This window comes from Polypterus senegalus, chromosome 5, assembly GCF_016835505.1.
Source record: "Polypterus senegalus isolate Bchr_013 chromosome 5, ASM1683550v1, whole genome shotgun sequence".
Lineage (NCBI taxonomy): Eukaryota > Metazoa > Chordata > Cladistia > Polypteriformes > Polypteridae > Polypterus > Polypterus senegalus.
In genome coordinates this window covers 121,290,580-121,310,910 of record NC_053158.1, presented here as the reverse complement: position 1 = coordinate 121,310,910, position 20,331 = coordinate 121,290,580, and the positions used below count along the sequence as shown (strand labels likewise).

Genomic DNA, 20,331 nt, shown 5'->3' with positions numbered 1-20,331 from the left:
CAGTGGTGGGAGACCTCCCTGGAAGGGTGGATAGGGTATTGGCCAGAGTGGGGATAGATACAGTTGTCATTGTCCATGTTGGAACAAATGACTTACATAAGGGTAGTATGTTACGTCTGTGATCCAAATTTAACAAGTTGGGTGCCAGACTGAGGAGCAGAACTGACAAGGTAGTCTTTGAAGTTCTGCCTGTGCTATGCATCAGTCCAGGTAAGATTGTGGCAATGAGAAGGCTTAACATTTGGCTCAAATCTTGGTGCATGATAGAAGGGTAGAGGTGTATTGGGTATTGGAACTCCTTTTGGAACAGATGGGACCTGTTCCACCCTGACGGGTTACATCTGAACCAGAGGCACACCAATGTGTTTGGGAGGGTGGAGCGGGGGGTGTATGTGTAGGTTAGTCAAGGATTATTTAAACTAGGGAATGGGGGGGGGCATGGAGTTTAGAACTGTACATGGAAGAACAAACAATAATGTAAAAATGAAAATGCATGGTAATGTAAATTCTAACCCAGCGTTTAATTGTAAAAATAAAAGGAGTAACTCATTAAAAATAGTTTGCCTTAATGCTAGAAGTATCAAAAATAAAACGGGTGAGTTGGAGTTGTATATAGAGGAGCAAAATTATGATATTGTAAACCTAACGGAAATGTGGCTAAATAACAATGATGGGGATGAATATAACCTACAGGGATACACATTTTCAAGAAGGATAGACAGAACAGAAAAGGAGGTAGGGTTGCTGTTTATGTCAAACAGGATTTAAACACAAGTCCTTTTCAGCTGGATGATAAACCCCATCTTAGTAAGGACATGTGGCTTCGCCTGGAAGGCATTAGGGAAAGAGGCCTTATTTTACCAGTTTTTGTTTTAGACCACCCAATGTATACAGTAATTTCAACGCGCATCTTTTTAGTAGTATTAAAAAGCCAAGCAGGAGTTTTTAGAAGTAAGCATTGACTGGTTTTTAACACTGTATGTTAAAGCACCAACGTGGGGTAAAGCCTGTCTAGGTTTAGTTTTTGTAATAATCTGAAAAGAATTGAGGGTGCAGATGTGATTGAACCACTACAGTCAAGTGACCATAATATAATACAATTCACAGTGTTTTTTAAGACTGCGGATACGAAGAATTAAAACTGTTAAGTTTAACTTTGAACGGACAAATTTTAAGCAAATGCGGCTGTCTAAGGAGAATAGACTAGAATAAGCTTTTAATTGTGGGGACAGTTGAGAAGCAGTGGAACAGGTTTAGAACTGTTTTACGTGTAGTGCAGGACAGGTACATACCTAAATTTGGATTTAAAAGAAAATTTTAAAACCTCTGTAGTGGGCTAATAAAGTGTTAAAAAAGAAGCAGTAAAGAAAAAAAACAGCTGTACAATGTGTATAAGATTATTTACTCCAATGTGAATCATAGGGCGTTTGAGAACATGAAGACAACCATTAAGAAGGTGTCAAGGATGCCAGGGGTAACGACCCGGCCGGGACGCCTTCAGGGACTGGAAGTGGGCGTGCGCCCAACTGGGATCACATGGGGACCACCATCCTGGTTGCTTTGGGGGCCACAGGTAGAGGACTTGGAAGCCCAACCCTGTAAGGACCCATGGTCACCGCCAGAGGGCGCCCCAATGCCTTGGGGACCCTGGACCTCAGCACTTCCGCCACACCAGGAAGTGCTGGGGGGAAGAAGAAGAGGGACACCCGGAGAACAGCCGGCATTACTGCCACACTAGGGCGTGTCCAGGAGGGAATGCCGGGAAACACCTGGAGCTCATCCGGGGTCAAATAAAGGGGGCCGTCTCCCTTCATTCGAGGTTGGAGTCAAGTGGAAGCAGGACGAGGCAGAAGAGAGGGTGGCCCGAAGAGAAGGCATTGAGTGGCCAGGACTGTGTTGGGGTTTGTGGTGCACGTAAAACCATTGTAAATATTGTATATAATAAACGTGTGGTGGTGATTAATAATATGTCCGACTGTCTGTGTCCGGGCCGGGTCCACAAAGGGTATTAGAAAGACTCAAAGACAGTTGGAAAAGAATATAGCAGATAAAGTGAATAACAATCCAAAGAAGTTCTTCCACTAGTTTAGTACAATGCAATTACAGTTCAATTTATTTTTGTATAGCCCAAAATCACACAAGAAGTGCCGCAATGGGCTTTAACAGGCCCTGCCTTTTGACAGCCCCCCAGCCTTGACTCTCTAAGAAGATAAGGAAAAACGCCCAAATAAAACCCTAGTAGGGCAAAAATGGAAGAAACCTTTGAAAGAGAGACCCTTTTCCAGGTAGGTTGGGCGTGCAATGGGTGTCAAAAAGAAGGGGGTCAATACAATACACAGAACAGAACACAAGTAATTCTCAATACAGTATAATAGTAAAATCAAAATATTACAAGTACAGAGCAGAATTTAACAATAGATGATATCACATAATATGATTTGGATTTGTTTAGAGTTCTGGAGACCTCCACTATCAAGCTGCCTCCCTGTATTGACTATTCCACAGCTAATACAGCGCCGGGCCAGCCAATTCAATGAAATGATCTGTGTATCCAATGATTGCTGCGATCCTCCATCATTGATGACTTGAACTTAGGCAGTCAAAACAATTTATCAGGTGGGCCTCATCTGAGTACCGAGAAGAGAAACAGAATAGTTCAGGGTTAGTAACAAATTATAACTATCATATTACTTATGTTTTAGTGCTACTGACTAACAGAGATGCAGTATGTACAGTTAATCAGGAGCTCTAGTCAGGATATGCTACACTGAAGTAGTGTGTTTCAGCTGGGATTTGAAAGCTGAGACTGAGGGGGCATCTCTTATAGCAGGAGGCAGACCATTCCACAGTTTAGGGGCCCTGCAGCTAAAATCTCGACCTCCCACTGTTTTTTTCATTTATCCTTGGAATGGTAAGCAGGCCGCCATCTTGAGATTTTAATGTGCACTCTGGTTTGTAAGTCATGATAAGTTCTGATATGTAAGCCAGACTTTGGCCATTTTAAGGCATTATATGTTGAAAGGAGGATTTTGAAATCTTTCCTAAACTTAACTGGGAGCCGGTGTAAGGATTTAACAACATAATTACAGCAGAGTTTCCTTCATCAGAGGATATCAGAATGTCATTTACAACATGAATTATTGCCGTTTCTATACTATGACAATTGCGGAAACCAGACTGGAATTTCTCAAATAAATTGTGATGTACAAGGTGTGATTGAAACTGATTGGTAGCTTTTTACTTTTTATAGTATTTTAGAGAGAAAGGGTAAATACATTTGAAATGGGTTTATAGTTATTAAGAATGTATGGGTCTAGGTCTGACTTTAAGTAATGGTTTAATGACTGACACTTTTAGTGCATCAGGTACTGTGCCGTCCAGCAATGAACTATTGATAATGTTAAGAATATGCGCAGCAAGAACGTCCATTGCACATTCATTTTAGAAATTAAAGTCGAGACTTCATTTTCAGTTACAGGATTAAAGTTTCTAAAGTGTTGAATGCATTGTGAGACAGGGTCTGCCAAGGTAGTATGTGGTTTGCACTGTGATGCTGAGATCTTATGTTTTTAATTTTCTCATTGAAGAAGTTCATAAAGTATGTACTGCTAATATCTCTTAAAATTTTGCACTGTAAATCTGAATTCCCATTTGTTAATATAGCCACTGCTCTAAACAGTACCTGAGGATTTTTATTATTGCTATCTATTATTGTGGAATAGTAGTCATTAAAGTTAACTTTTTTATATTTTTTAACACTCTGTCCATTTAGCTTTGTTGTTCTCCATCTGTAGTCCAGTTTTCCAGTTTTCGACGCTCTAATTTAAGAGCTTGAGTGTTTTCATTAAACCAGGGAGAGTTTCAATGTCCTTATATCACTTTTGTTTTAAGGGGAGCCACTGCATCCAGAGCATCTCTCAAGGTCACATTATAATGTGCTATTAGCTGAACTAAATTGTTTTCCACGTTTACATTTGATGTTAACTGAACTAAGCGGTTTTCCACAATTACACTTGACTTACTCAAAGTATCTATACATTTTGAAGCAGAATTACAATCTAGATGTCGCACTGTCTTTGTTTTAAACTTTGAGTGATCAGAAATAACTTAACTTAATTTAATAGAGTAATATTTACATTTTGAATTTCAACTTTGTAAGTTATAATTAAATCTAATGTGTGGTTATGATTATGAGTTGGACCTTTGACAATCTGACAAAATCCTACTGAATTTAACAAATAAGTAAAACATTTGTTAAAAGTTTTAAAGTTTCCATATCAATGTGTACATTAAAATTCCCCATCAATACTATGTGATCATAATTTATGGCCAAATCGGATAAAAGGTTACTAAATTTAGTCATGAACAATGAATATGGCCCTCGTGGTCTGTAGACTAACACTATAATTGTGTTGGAATCTGTTTTAATAATTAAAATGAATGCCTCAAGGGATGTGAAGTCCCCTACATTTTTAGAAGTGATTTACATTTTGTTACAATGAAATTATTCCAAGGCCTCCTCCTTGACCAGAATCTCTAGAGTTATGAAGGAACAAGTATCCATCTGGTAAAACCTCAGCTAGGGGAACAGTATCAGATTTACTAAGCCAGGTTTCAGTGAGAAGTAACGGATCAGATTTTGTAATTAATATATAATTTACCAAAGCAACTTTACTTCCAAGAGAGCAAATGTTCAGTAAGCAGCATTTAAAACTGCATGCTTCTTTCAGAACTGGTGATATATATATTTTTTTTATTTGAATTAAGTTTCTATTACAGGTGTCCCTATTGGAGGGTCTTGTTTTATCTCTTGGTCTAATTATATTCCTTATTTCTAGGTTATCTAGGACTTTAAGGTCTGCATCATGACTAAATTTACTGGATGCCCTACAACAGGGATTATGTGTAACAGCTTCAGGAAGTTAACAGGTAGGATAAACAATAGCCTGTGATTTAAGGTTATATGACTGCAGCCTAGATGGTGCTCTAATCGGTCAGCCAGGCAGTTTTGCTGCCATATTTTAAGATAATACATAAGATCCCCTCCAGGTAGGATGAACACAATTTCTTTTGGAAAAATCCAGGCCTTTCCCAAAAATCATTCCAATTGTTCACTAAGGCTATGCATAAGGTAGATTCTTCATTGTCGGCGACATGTTCCAATGCGGCCTCTATGTTAGAAATCTTGGCCTCTTTGAGGCACTGAACATTAACTATTAGTTTAACGTTGTTTGAAATTCTAATATTCTACAATTATGGAATCGTCAATTATGAGCACTTTCTTGTTCTCAGTATCCACAGGCGCACTGCAGAGAGCTGAGAATCTGTTCTTCGTGCAAATTGGTGACCAGGGTGCCAAAGAAGTAAATTTTGCCTTCTTAGACCCCCGTCTTACTCTTATCCACTCGCCCTGTAGCCAGAGGTGGGTAGAAACGAATTACATTTACTCCATTACATTTACTTGAGTAACTTTTTAAAAAAAATTTACTTCTAAGAGTAGTTTTACTGCACCATACTTTTTACTTTTACTTGAGTACATTTGTGAAGAAGAAATGCTACTCTTACTCCGCTACATTGGGCAACACTCTGTTACTTTTTTTTCCCATTAGATGTGCTATATTTTTGCCAGAAAGAAGACGCCAGTGGATCTACTGCGTAACTGTTTCACCAATTAGACGTAGCAACAATAATCATAAGGCTCCATTTCACCAATCAAACGTAGCAACATTAATCACATGGCTCCGTTTCAAAAATCAGACGTAGCCATGCAGTCACATGACCACACACAAACTGGCGGCATAGACACTGCCTGACTGCTGTGTTTGTGTATAGGAGAGTGGCAGATCCCACTACAATAAATAACCGTGCTGTTCCTGTTTCAAGCGGAATAAAGATGGTGTCGCTAAAGTATTGAGACTCAGCTTCGTGTTTTGGGGTGCAAGACGGGGACTCGCGTCACAGCACACAAATGTGGTCACTATGCAGTAGTAAACAGGCATGCCGACTGGTAATTGCCCACAATCCCGCAGCGAGAGAGAGAAGAACCATCAGCTCAGTTGTGATCATGTGACGCTCAGCAGACAAAGCGTATACAGACTATTCGTATTGCAAGACCTCGCTCGTTTATCAATTCAAAATTTATTAAAAAAATTAAAAACATTATTGCAAAACACTCGCAAACCAAGTTACTCGCAATCCAAGGTTCCACCGTACATGAAAAATGAGAGCCCACTCCTGCTGAAGCTTAACCATCACTTCATTGAGTGAAGAACAAGCATGTTTTAACCAAACTTGCACAGACACAGACAGTCAAGGTAAAGGGAGACTTGTGCGTGCACAGGCTGCCTTGTTCTAATGTTATTTTCTATCAACTGTGCTATTTGGAGAGCAAGTGCATATGCAGTATTATATTATCGGTGTACAGTATATCTTGTCACTGTAAGTAGTATGCACTGTTCAAACATAAATGTTACCTACTGTAGGTATTTGCTTCAAAAGCTTTTTTGTGAAAAACTGAGATTTGGAACTTTGTGTTATTTGTGCATCTTTATTTTGTAAAGATGTTTTTTATTTTTACTCATTTTTTTATTTTATTATTTGTAAATAGCAGAATTTGCACATTATTTTATATTTTTGTCTGTCTTGTTACAACATTTCTGAAAAATAAATCATTTATTATGATCAAACAGTTACTCAGTACTTGAATAGTCTTTTCACCAAATACTTTTTTACTCTTGAGTAATTTTTTTGGATGACTACTTTTTACTTCTACTTGAGTAATATTATTTTGAAGTAACGATAGTAATATTATTTTGAAGAGACTGAAGCTGAAGTAGCAGAATTGTCTAAACAGACTGAGCCAATCCAATTTTTGGTTTGCCTAATTGCTATCAGGTTCTTAACGTGGTCCTCCAATTTGCATATTTTCTCGACCAACTCTAAATTAAGCACTTTTGGCAGGTGAAGCTCTATACGTTGTCGGGCAGAAAACCTAAACTGTACATGCTGCAGGACACACAACATATAAATTTGCCCTTGACAGGCAGAGAATAGATGGAACTTATATTTAGCACTGATACCTTCTGTTTTTGCAGAAACTTTATTGCTTTTGGTGCTTTCCACATTCAGCTGAATCACTAAGAGACCATTGGCTTTAAGTTTGCACTAAGTGCTGGGCGATCAATTCGATTTCGATTTCTCACTGCAGGTTATTTCTCCTGGTCGGCTGTCAGCTTTATTCCAGTTGAACTTAGTCATGTATTTGCGAAGGGCTACATGCTTGTGGGAGATGCCATAGTAAAAGAACAGTCAAGGAGGAGGTGAAGTGCATCAGGAATAATAAAGTGGAATTGAAAAAGAAAGAGCTGATGCTGTAAATAAGCATTTTTCTGAGGTTCTCATGAGTGAAGAAGTAGATAACCTCCCAGTGGTGAATGGGACTACTAAGGACGTACTGATTTGATTTGGAAGTTGTAGAGAGAGAAATACTGCCAAGATTAAATTGGCTGAAATCAATCAAATATCCAGGATCAGATGATACTTACCATCGAGTTCTTAAGGAGGTACATATGTACATATGTAACCCCTTGATGCATATTTTTAAGAAGTTATTGGAACTGGAAAAATTCTGAAGGACTTGAAAATGGTAAATATTATCACATTATATAAAAAGGGTTATCGGACAAATCCATGTAACTATAGGCCAGAAAGGTTAATGTGCATCACAGGAAAATTAATGGAAGGAATTAATAAGAATGAGATTGAGCAGCACATGGCAAGTACAGGAGTTTCTCTGAAGAGTCGGCATGGGTTCAGAAGGGGGAGGTCATGTTTTACTAATATGCTGGAATCCTTTAAGGAAGCAGCAAAAGGGTATGATAAAAATGGAGCTTATGATTTTATTTATCTGGACTTTCAGAAAGCATTTAATAAGGTGCCACACATGAGGTTGAGTGTTTAAACTAAAATTAATGAGAGTTCAGGGTGATGTTTTTAGATGGGTGCAGAATTGGCTCAGACACAGGAAGCAGAGAGATAGTGGTGTGAGAAACCTTTATCAGAATTGGCTGGTGTTAAGAGAGGTGTTCCACAGGGTTTAGTGCTAGGGCCGCTGCTGTTTTTAATACTGTATGTATAAATTGGGTCCATATGCTGAAAACATCCAATTAATTATTCAAATTAAAATCTTTTATCAAGCACATCTATCTTGTTTAAAATTGTCCAAAATATTTCCATGGCAAGATCCATTCTGTGGACAGTGCAATGAAGCACCAGCCTCTTTGGGTTTACATGTATTGTATGTTTACCAAATTAACATCATTCTGGAACAAAATTTTTAAATGCCGATCAGACAGCCTTGGTGTCGCAATCAATCCTGATCCATTAACAGCTGTGTTTGGTGTACTTCTAGGTGGACTTAAAGTTGGGAAGGATAAACAAACTGTAATTGTGTGGCATTACACTACCAGCTGAGCAAATAAATCTACGTGCTTGAAGAACCCTAGCCTAATTTTTTTTTAAGTTGGTGGATAACTGATGTTATATACTATTTGAAATAAGAAAAAAATCTAATTCTCACTTAGTGATCTGTTCAAAACTTTTTTAAAACCTGGTAAGATTGAATCAGTAATTTTTGGAGTAAGCTTTTATATTAGGGAATAGAATTCTCCTCCCTGTTTTCAACTCTTAAAAGTTTTACTCTGACCTTCCCATCATTTTTTTGGATGGGGTTTTAACTGAATTTAGTTTTGTTAAGTTGTACTTGTTTGTATTGAATGTCATTTGCTTTTAATAAATTCATCTAGGCCCATTCCAGGGCCACAAGGTGATGAATTTTCTTTAGCAAAAGAAAATTAAGAGGTGATGTGATTTAAGTGTTTAAAATTCTGAAGGGAATTAGTAGAGTAATTCGAAGCTTTAATTTTAAAATGAGTTCATCAAGAACAAGGGGACACAGTTGGAAACTTCCATCCATCCATTATCCAACCCGCTATAGCCTAACTACAGGGTCACGGGGCAGTTGGAAACTTGTTAAGGTTAAATTTCACACAAACATTAGGAAGTTTCCTCTTTACACAGGGAATCATAGACGCTTGGAATAAGCTACCAAGTACCGTGGTATATGGTAAGACTTCGCAGACTTTTAAAACTTGACTTGATTTTTTTTTTTTACAGAAAACAGAGGATAGGACTGGTGTGCTTTCTTGGGCTGAATGGCCTGTTCTCATATAGATTGTTCTAATGTTCTAACAGTATAAAAGACCACACAGCAAAGTTTTTTTTTTTTTTTTTTTTTTTTTACCTTCAATCAATTAGATATTCACGGAACAGTTTTTCCATTGCTTCTTAAATACATTGGGGGACTCGGCAATTTAGATGGAGGTGGGTAGCCCGTTCCACCAACTAGAAACTACACAGGAAAAGAATCTGGTTTGAGACTTGATACCACACGGTCACCAGACACTTCACTGGCAGACCTGAGTTGGTGAGAAGGAGCATATCATCTCACCAGTGTTTCCATTTACACATGTGCTGACCCATTGACTACTCAGTAGGCAAGCATCAGGCATTTGAACTTAATGTGAGCTGCTAAAAGGAGGCAATGTCGTGACCTCAAGAGAGCAATGGTGTGTTGGTCTTGGCTGCTTAAATACAAGATGGGCACTAGTTGAATGCTAGCTTGGTCACCTGTCATCTTGTTTTAGTCAATGTGGTTCTTAGTGGAATAATATTACAACTTGTTTTAAATAAGGAAATGCTAATTAGCCCTTTCTTAGACTGTAAATTCAGTAAAAGCATTATCCATCTAACCAAGGGTATTAATTGGCTGGAGCTCATCCTAACAGCACTTGAAAAATGCAACGGCAGTGTGAACATAAGTGTGTTTATAACGGTACAAAAAGAATATTGTGGAAAAATCCTATTTAATCTCACAAATATTAGAGATTACTACTGTCTAGGAAATAAAATATGTTTTTTAATTTAAATTTGTTTTCTAAACTAAAATTCTGATTACTTCAGTAGACCCTTACATTTGTACAGTTACATTTCCTGTTACCTTTTGCATGCACATGTTGTATTTTTAATTGAGTGCAAGTTTTGCAATAATTTTTATCAGACTGGTAAAAAGTTTTTTATGAAATTCATACTGCAAGAAAAATGTCATCAGGTATACAGGATCAACAGATATATCACCTTATATGATACACTTGCTTGTTTGCTATTTAGGCATGAATTTGTAGCGGTTCATGGATGATTTTGTACTTGGTGTATTTTTGAAACTAACACAGTGTTGGTTGTTTTTAAATTTGACAAAGGAAATGTCGCATTGGCATACTCATCAGTTTTCTGAGAATCAGTACTGTAGTAAAAATAACGAAAAGCCAATACAGAAGCTGTTATTTAAAAAAAAAAAAATATACGGTAAAAATGTTGATGTAGGTGTCCATTATACACAGATATTAACAGAATTCATGTCATACAACACAGTATAAGCCTTTTTAATATGATATACAGCAATAGAATTTCAAAAGTCTTTTTAATATTATAAAATTTACAAAATTACTGTTTTTAATAATTATTTATCGTCATTGATAAAGCCATTAGTAAAATGCTCATAAATTTGACTGATTATAGATTATTAAAAGCTGGTTAATAATTCAGTGTTTCCTCTATTAGTGGAGCATTACAGCATTCCAATCTTGAAGCTTCTTAATTTATTAAAAGAATTGATTTATTAAATAGTTGTGTATTTTTTAAAGGGACCACACTGTAACCAAGTTGTCAGTGGTGTGTGTTTGTTAACTTTCATGCAGTGCTGCTGCTGTTTAGCATTCTTTAAGTTAATAGGTTGCCAAAATGCTACACACATGGCGCATTATGTGACTTGCAATCTGTGTGAAAACTTGGAAACAATCTTGTAATCCCATCCTGTGACCACTCCAATGGTGTTATGTTAACTGTAGTACCTATATGTGACTTTCCTTCCATCTGCAGTTCGTTGCGAGATTCCAGGCAGTGTGGCATAGTGGTTAAGGATTTGGAGTTCAAACCATGGGATAGTGGGTTCAGATCCTACTACTGACACTGTGCAACCATGAGCAAGTCACTTGTCCTGCCTGTGCTCCAATTGGAAAACCAAAAGAAAAGTAACAAATGGCATCAAAAACGTAAGTCACAATATCCAAATAAGTAAATGTATAAAGCTAACACTGCCTTTAGGTAATAGCAAGATCCCTGTCTTTCCCTCAAAGTATATGGAAACCTGCAATTTTCAGTCGCTTTCAATAATTTTACTTATAATGCAAATAGAATCAATGTTCCATTCGCCTGAATTTTGTTTTGATATTCTTTATTAATCCCCTGAGGGAAAATTGTCTTTTTGCATATTATAATGATTTAGAAAACAGGAATCATTTAAAAATGTGCATGCCTTTTTGTGGGCATGCCATTTGTGAATTTGATTCAATTTAAAATTTGCACATATGTTTTTTTTTTGTGAATGTGCTTTTATTACAATTTAATAAAAAGTATATATTCCATTTTTGTTGTCAAAAGATGACCCTCACAATATTTATTCATTTATCTGTGCCACCTCTCTAATGGGATCCTCTCACATCACTAATAATAGTTTTCAAGGAAAAACTAAAGTGTGAGCTAAAATATTATGTACATTGATAACACAACTGTATAAACATTTAGTCAAAATACAAAAAAACCTCATACTAAAAACTTGCATACAAGTCCCAGAATTTATAAATTTAAACAGAATGATCAAAAATTAAATTGTACCGTATTTAAAACTAGACCTAGATTAAATGCTGTCGGTCACATTTGATTTAAACAAATCAATTTTACATAGTATAATCTCTGAATATATGGATCAGAATGTCCCATTTAAGGTAATTTACATTTGCATCTGTCTTGTATAGCAGGATTTGGCTGACAAAGTGTGTAAATGCTGTACCGAATCACTTCATAGCATAGCTTGAATATTTAGAGCTTCTTTAGGTTCCCCTACCACTGTTTAAATTTTAATAAAAACATGTGGCACTCTTCTATTTAAAATCCAGAGTGTATGTTGCATACACATTTACTGTGCAGTATATTGTGTAACTGTGCATGTACTGTATATTTATAGTATTTCTTGTGACCTGCCATGTTGTAAATATGGGTTAAGAGGGTATCTATTATCTTGTATGAATTATATACTTACCTCTGTATTTTTATTAATAGAGTTAACACACATTATGCAGTCTTCATGCATGTGCTTTTCTTGCAAATAAGTACAAGAACATGTGGACGCTGAAGTCGAAAAACGATGGGAGGCATAAACACCAATTTAAAATAAAAAGCCATTTCTTTATTCTTAGTGAGTTAAAGATACTGATGCCCCCATACACCAGACACACACCCAAACCCACCACCCCCAAAACTCAGTGCCACAGGCTGGTCAGATCAGACAGCCAGCAAGCCAGCCTGCCTGCCTGCAAGAAAAAAATTCCTTTCTTTTTATTATCTAGCTTATTCATTAGCCAAAGAGAAAAACACATGACAGTTCATTTTGAGGTCATACATATTTACATCCTGATTATTACATGCAAGAGTGCACAGAGTTTCTTATCCAAATAAAGACCTATTAGGGCGCTCAAGTTCCTAAGAAATACGTTGTTTTCAGCACACACGCACACAAGACCAGTTTAAAGCAGATTTTTATAGTCCGCATTTTCTCATAAAAGAATGCAGGTTATCTAATAACTAGCAAAATACCCGCGCTTGGCAGCGGAGAAGTAGTGTGTTAAAGAAGCAATGAAAAGAAAAGGAAACATTTTGAAAATAACGTAACATGATTGTCAAAGTAATTGTTTTGTGTATTTGGTGGCAGCGTCACAAAGTTGTTTTCGGTAGCTGCATCAGAAAATGTACCACGACGTCTGACACGCCTCCTTTTTACTGTTTTCTCACAGCTTGGATTGCTGCTGTCATATATATATACACACATACATACATATATATAATATACATATATATATACACATACATATCTTCATATCTATATACATATCTACACACTCAAATTATATATACTGTATGTGTGTGTGTGTATATATATATATATATATATATATATATATATATATATATCTCTCTCTCTCTCTCTATCTATCTATCTCTCTATCTAGAGAGAGAGATATATATATATATATATATATATATATATATATATATATATATATATATATATATATATATATACATATATATATATATATATATATATATATATATATATATATATATATATATATATATATATGTATATATATATATATATACATATATATATGTATATATATATATATATACATATACTTGTGTGTATGTTTGTATGTGTCTATATGTGTGTGTATAGCTTTGGTCACTGAGTGCAAGGGAAAAATAATGAAATATAGTCTATAAGTTATTAAACAGTAAAACATTAACGTTTTAAGAAGTACAGGTACATTGAGCACTACTGGAGTGGTTGGGTAAACTACATTTTAAAGACTGTGTAACACAACAGGTAAGTAACTAACAGCAGCTAAAATGTATATGGATCATCTCTCGTAGTAGATCCCTTTTGAAAGGCGCTACACGACGGCTGTGGTATAGAAATTACATTTTCTATGTGAGCGTTCAAATTTGTGCCTCTGGTAATGTGCCTTACCGGCAATTAAAGAAAATTATTTTTGTGTCCTCTGCCGTGTTAAGAGAGAAAGGCTTTGGTTTGGGATAAAAGGAAAAAAGGTGTAAAGAAAGGAAAGTTGCCTTTTTCTTTTATATAGTATAGAGAGATGTGTTCGCTGACGTTATGATCGCCTTTTGGCGACAGTCGCGGTGGGTCTTGTATAGACTGGTGAGACGTCCCCGCCATTAATCGGCTGTGATGGCACTGTGAGTCCTCCACTGTATGCGTGTGTTCATAATCCGAGCTGAGGACCTGATAATCGTATACGTGCAAAAGAAAGTGTGAATCGCCTTAATATTATTTTGCCGTGGTGTAGAAAAGGGGTCCCGTGTTTGCACTTGTCTGGGCTATAGGAGGATGAAAAAAATTAAAAGTGCTCACTTTGACTTAAGGCAGAAGCGCAGTCAGCGTCTCAAAGGCCGGCACAGCTATGCACGCGGCTGGCTGCTCGACTTTTGCTGGGCAGGAGACCCCTTTTGTACACACGTTCATGATATCAAAAGTCTCAGCGCTCTTTGGAGGTCATTCATATATATATATAGCAAAATACCCGCCTACCGCGGAGAAGTAGTGTGTTAAACAAGTAATGAAAAAGAAAAGGAAACATTTTAATAATAACGTAATATGATTGACATTGTCATGAGTGTTGCTGTCATATATATCCTGCCTAAATAAGTCACCCTCGCGCTCTTACTTTTTACCGTTCATTTAATCATGGCTAGTGGCGGAAAAATTATAAAATGGAAGGAGGATGGCTTTACCAAAACAATTATTGATGGCGAATCGATTATTCATAAAGCTTGAATTGGTGATCTGTTTTTCTGTGTTAACCTCATATTTTTCATACTTCTTCTCAAACTAAGGTGGTGCGAGGGTAAAATGAATCGGGATGCGCTGATCAATGTAATCGGTGTACCAGGAAATCATGCATTGACAAAGCTCCCCTTTGCTTGTAATGCAAAGTGTGATTAAATGCATTATTTTTCAACGTTATGGAGCACATGCATCGAAGCTTCTCAGCTGTGCTTGTGCTAAGAAAAGGAAAGATTTTAAAAATAGCGTAACACGCTTGTCAATGTGACCTTTTGTAAGTAGTGCCTGGAGGATTCAGTGTGTTGAAACTCTAGAGACACCGTGTGTATTAACTTGAGGTAAATGGGAGGGAGATGATGACGTGACTCCCCACCGCTAACTGTCAATCCCCACAAACACAGTCTCTCGGAATTTGCATAAGCACACCCCTTCACCTACAATTTTAACTTAGTTACAAAGTGATCAAAACTCTCGTTTATATCCTGCGTCCTCTCATTAAACTTGTATCCCGCATTACCTGTGGGCATGTGAAACGCCAGCGGTAGCCTGTCTATGAATTTAATTTAAAGTTTAGGTTTACACCTTGCTTTCTTTCCGAGGTAGCAGCACTCATGAATATGGTAGTATATGCCACTCGCTCGCTTCTTATTGTTTCGCTGCCTTCTCAATTATATAATGCATGTTTTCTTAAGCGCTTTTTGTAGGTCTTCCTGGTTTTCTACTCGTTGACAGTCAGTTCACGTGATTACGTGGGAGGCGTGATGATGTCACACGAAACTCCGCCCCCTACGTCTTTGCAGCTCTACTCCATTACAGTTAATGGAGAAAAATACCTTCCAGTTATGACCATTAGGCGTAGAATTTCGAAATGAAACCTGTCCAACTTTTGTAAGTAAGCTGTAAGGAATGAGCCTGCCAAATTTCAGCCTTCTACCTACACGGGAAGTTGGAGAATTAGTGATGAGTGAGTGAGGGCTTTGCCTTTTATTAGTATAGATTCTGTACACAAGCTTAATTCTTTTCTACCTAAACGAAGAACAAATCATATAGAAGTAAAAATCATATAGCTCTCTGCAGCATGATTAATACAAAATATAGTCCTCTGTATTTGTAAGGTAACTACTTATAATCATTACAGTTAATAATGTTTTTTTTCTTTCTCAAACAGCAAAGACATTGGCCCCCTAAGCACTGTTTACAATGCAGCAACTGTCAATGTTCATGTCAGGGAAAAAGTGGAAGTCACTAAGCCTTGCACGTTGGTAGCCTACAATAACACAATGGGCATGGTGATTGAGCTGATCAGACAGTGACATTCTACCATTTCTTGTACAAGCAATATTGGAAAATATTATAAGAAAAGTGGACACTTCTACTGTCCCTATTGCAGTGTTGGGCTGTGTGTTGGTGACTCTTTCAAAACATATCACATGAAAGACATGTACTTAATCTGCATTAGGCATTAATCTTGCGTGAACACTAAATATACCTTTTGTACTGTTTTTATTTTATCATTTTGATGTTTACATGTTTCAGTTACTTGTAGATTCATTTTTTTCTTGTTGAAAAAAATTCAACATTTTTCACTCATTTTTCCGGTGTAACCGTACAGGTAAGGAGAGACTACACAGGAGTGCTGGCAGCTTAAGTACATCCACATACACACATACTGTATTAGCAGGATGTCGAACATAGGAGTGACAATTTTTTTTTCGATCTGATCAATGCTTCTCAGTAAGGTACAGTATTACTATTAATGTACAACAGTGGGACTGTGAACCCATAAATCATCAAAGTGAATATGGATATTATCCTTGTGCAAATACAACAATTTGATGCATTTAATGTGTTGATATCAGAATCCAACACAGGATCAATGTTCCTCTTATTAAAAATTGATATTTGCAGATAATAACTACAGTATATGCAAATAAAAAAAAAAAATGATTTCATAACCTTCTCAACCCTAGTTAATCTAGTTTAGGTTCATCTACTCTTACATCATGTTCTGGCAGCATTAGGTACAAGGCAGGAATCATCCTTAGACAATTTGTCCCATCATTGTCAGTCAATCACACATGCCCAACTTCATTGCTTTTATTCATTAACACATTATATGAATCAAGAAAAATAATGACGACAAATTTATAATTAATATAAATATCCTTAATATTCTATGACTTACAGGGATATGTAGCTTTTTTTAAGGATGTAGTATAAGATCATGAATTTTATAAAATATTCAAGTAATATTCTTTCTGATATGAAAGTGAGGCAAGGTTTAAAACAGTTGTACAATAATTAATGCATGCCTAATGTTTTAGAATCTTGCATTTATTCCTCAGATCAGTCCTGATTCTGAAATGCTTGCATGGATTTTTAAGTATTTCAGTTTCCACCCTATCCTAAAAAATATGCATGTTACGTATGCTGACAGTTAAAAATGTTTTATTATTACATAATACAGGTGTGTGCATGTGTTGCTGTCATTATTGCTCCCTTAGACAGCAGCCTCCTGTGACTTTGTAATGGTTAAAAAAAAAATGGTTCAGGAAATGAATGGAAGCTCAAAACCATATTAGATCGTGGGCTACAAAATATAAGTGTGACTGATGCACTGTTACCGGTAAATATGAAGGTTGCATTTTTATGCTTGACATCATAATTTATGTTTCAGAATTTTTGATTTTCTGTCATGTTGTTTCAGATTTGGCCATCTGAATGTTGCCCACATTTTACTGGACAATGGAGCTGAAATCAATGCCAAAAACCGACTTGGAGCTAGTGTTCTTACAGTGGCAGCAAGGGGAGGACATGTCAGTATTGTTAAATTACTGTTAGAAAGTGGAGCCTTTGTGGATGATTATGATCACTTAAATGTTAAAATGGATACAAGTGGTAAAAAGAAAAACACAGAAGAGTTCCCTGACATTACTGGTCTTATGACAAGTGTACAACATGGCCATGAGACGGTTGTGAGGGTGCTTCTGGAGTGGGATGCTGATGTGAATTATGGCATGAAAACTACAGGATGGACCTCACTGATGCTTGCAGCACTTACAGCAAAATTAAATATCCTGCAGCAACTTGTAGAGCATGGAGCAGATACAGATCATATGAATATTCTGTCGCAAACTGCATTTGAGATTGCCATGAAATTTAACCATAAGGAGACAAGAAACTATCTTGATGCAATTACTACAAATCGTCCATTATCAGGTATTTAATAACAGCTACATTTTCTTTTGTTCCTTTTAGTAGAAATGAAGACAATTTTTTTATAAACTAATAACACATCAATGCAGAAGTCTGCAATGCTGAATTTTCAACTTGGTATCGTTAGTTTCTCAAAACACCTCATCCAGCATTGCACATGCCTTTTGTATATCTTTTGCAATACAGCATGAGCTTCTTTCTAACCTCAGTCTTCTCCTTTGTATTTACATTTTTTAATCTATTATCTATTTAGTTTTTTTTTTTTAATGTACTATGTTTCTCTAAATCTAAAGGTGGTGTTTGGGGGTGATCCTTGTCCTAAAGAGCTCTACTGCACCAGTTTAACTGATTAATTTCAAATATCAAGAGAGAATGTGTTCTGTGCTTTTTTTAATCAATAAATGCTTAACTTTGTTGGTTCATTTTCAAGATTCTTGTATTAAAAATTATGGTAGCAGTAACAGGTTTTTGAAGTTCAAAAAGAAGTAAGTCATTTTAATATACACCTCTCAGACAGCAGGCTGAGTTAGAGGAAGTTGCCGGAATAAATCCGTTAGCAATTAGAAATTTGTTTTAGAACAAAACCTGAAGACACAGCAGCCTTCAGGACTAGGATTATTCAAAATGATCTAAAAGCATTAACATAAATGTTATTTATTTATCAAACAATGTATGCATCTATGCTGTTTTCTTATTAATTTTTAGTTATTTACTTGAAAAATTGCTGATGTAAATGCGTTTTTAATTGTCTTTTTTGCAGATGCAGAAAAGAAGCAGCCAGATGCCTTTCATGCACTGAAAATTGGTGAGTGATTTGTTAATATGTTGCCTTTTTTCCACCTTCTGAATAAAAATATGTGACACATGACACTGTATTTTGAAAATCAGCACACAGGTGAAGAAACACTGTCTAAAATAATTTAAATACCTAAAAATTAAATCATGCTAAAATATAAACAATATTTTATCTTGAACCTTCCTTCCATTGGACATTTCACAGAGTACATTAAATGGACACACTAATGAAACAGTTTTGGACAATTATAGAGAACAATGCCAACGTTAAATGAATTCTTTTGGTGTTAAAGTAAGCCTTTAATATACTGTTAAATAAACTCTTACAGTGTTAATATCTCTGTTTAATATGTATAAAGTATATGGAAAGTATCTTTCTATATACACTATATTAAGTATATATTTAAAACAGTTTTTGCTGTCTGTGGAACTTGTATATAAGAAATGGCAGTGTGCAATTTTTCATTTCTTCCAACTCAATCGGTTTATATCAAGACAGTGTTACCTAGAGAGAGAGGCACATAAAAAGCAAGGCAGTTCTGTGGCTAGCTGTAAGATGCGTTTTCCACCCTTGCTTTACTAAGTACAGAATGAATATTTGTCAGTTGATGGTGGCAGCAAACTATCTTTGACTCAATTACTTCTTGTCAATTCATTTTGCTTTGGAAAAAAGTCCCTGGACCGCCTGTGTTCATCAACTCTCGGGATTTTCGGAATTACCACTTGGAAAACCTAATATTGCCACATTGTTCTGTACATGTGAATATGTAGGGACTGTTAAAGCATTGTTACTGTTTTTTTTTTTTTCTTAAAATGGGTCTAAATTCTGCACAGGGCACATGCATATACTTAATTTGGATACATAATTTAAACTATAGAGCTACTACAGGGTAAATCACAGCTCTCACTTTTTAATATACAGTGGTGCCACATTTTGCTTTTCTGTGTAGCGTACTGAATTGATATTGCACATTCAGGCAGGCTGAAAAAAGAGCACAGTGTGTGTTGTTTGGTATGAAGAGGAAAAGAATCATGCACCGCATTCTGCTTGATGCTGTTGAAATAATTGTCTCCCCATAAACCTATATTGCAATGTGAACATTCAGAAAATAGATCATTAAAAAAAATTTGTGACTGGAAGGTGAAGGTTTTTCAAAATCGGACATTGAAAAACAAGCTATAGTCATAGCACATACAGAAAAAAAGCCAAAACAGCAATACTAAAATCAAAACAAAGTCAAAACCAAAAATTCTTGCAGAGCAAATACTTTTTGATTCAGGCCAGGCGCTGCTGTAACACAATCCTCAAAAAACCCCACCCCCAAACACCACTTTTACACAATTTAATGTCACATCCACATTCTCATCCACTCATTCACTCACTCACTCACTCACATCACACGCACGTATACACACACACACACACACACACACACACACACACACACACACACACACACATCAATTCAAATCAATCGAATGTCTGTCTTTGCCAGTAAGGAATCATGAAGTATTGATTGCACTGAATTACTTCTGTAGTTACTATTGCAATTGTACAGGCTCAGTCATTTTTTTTTTTTCGTGAAAATCCACTGTGAGATGTTAAATAAACTTAACTTTTTCTATGATTCACATGGCTGATTTTTCTCTTTTGTTATCTTTTATTAGCAGCGATCTCAAGTTCAGTCCTCAGATACCACTTTGGTTATAGGTTTTTACTCCAACAATGTTCATAAATCAGTGGTACTAGGGTGGTGTAGCATGTTAGTCATTGTGGAAGT

At 36.2% G+C, this 20,331-nt stretch overlaps 1 protein-coding gene across 1 annotated transcript in view; it reads left to right on the top strand.

The window, feature by feature from the left end:
* LOC120529471 (ankyrin repeat and SAM domain-containing protein 6-like) overlaps positions 1-20,331 on the top strand; it is a 212,395-nt gene that overhangs the window by 12,117 nt on the left and 179,947 nt on the right. Inside the window, exons 2-3 of the mRNA XM_039753304.1 lie at positions 17,247-17,758; positions 18,516-18,560. Of these exons, the coding sequence (XP_039609238.1) occupies positions 17,247-17,758; positions 18,516-18,560 (557 nt within the window). The remainder of the gene's footprint in view (positions 1-17,246; positions 17,759-18,515; positions 18,561-20,331) is intronic.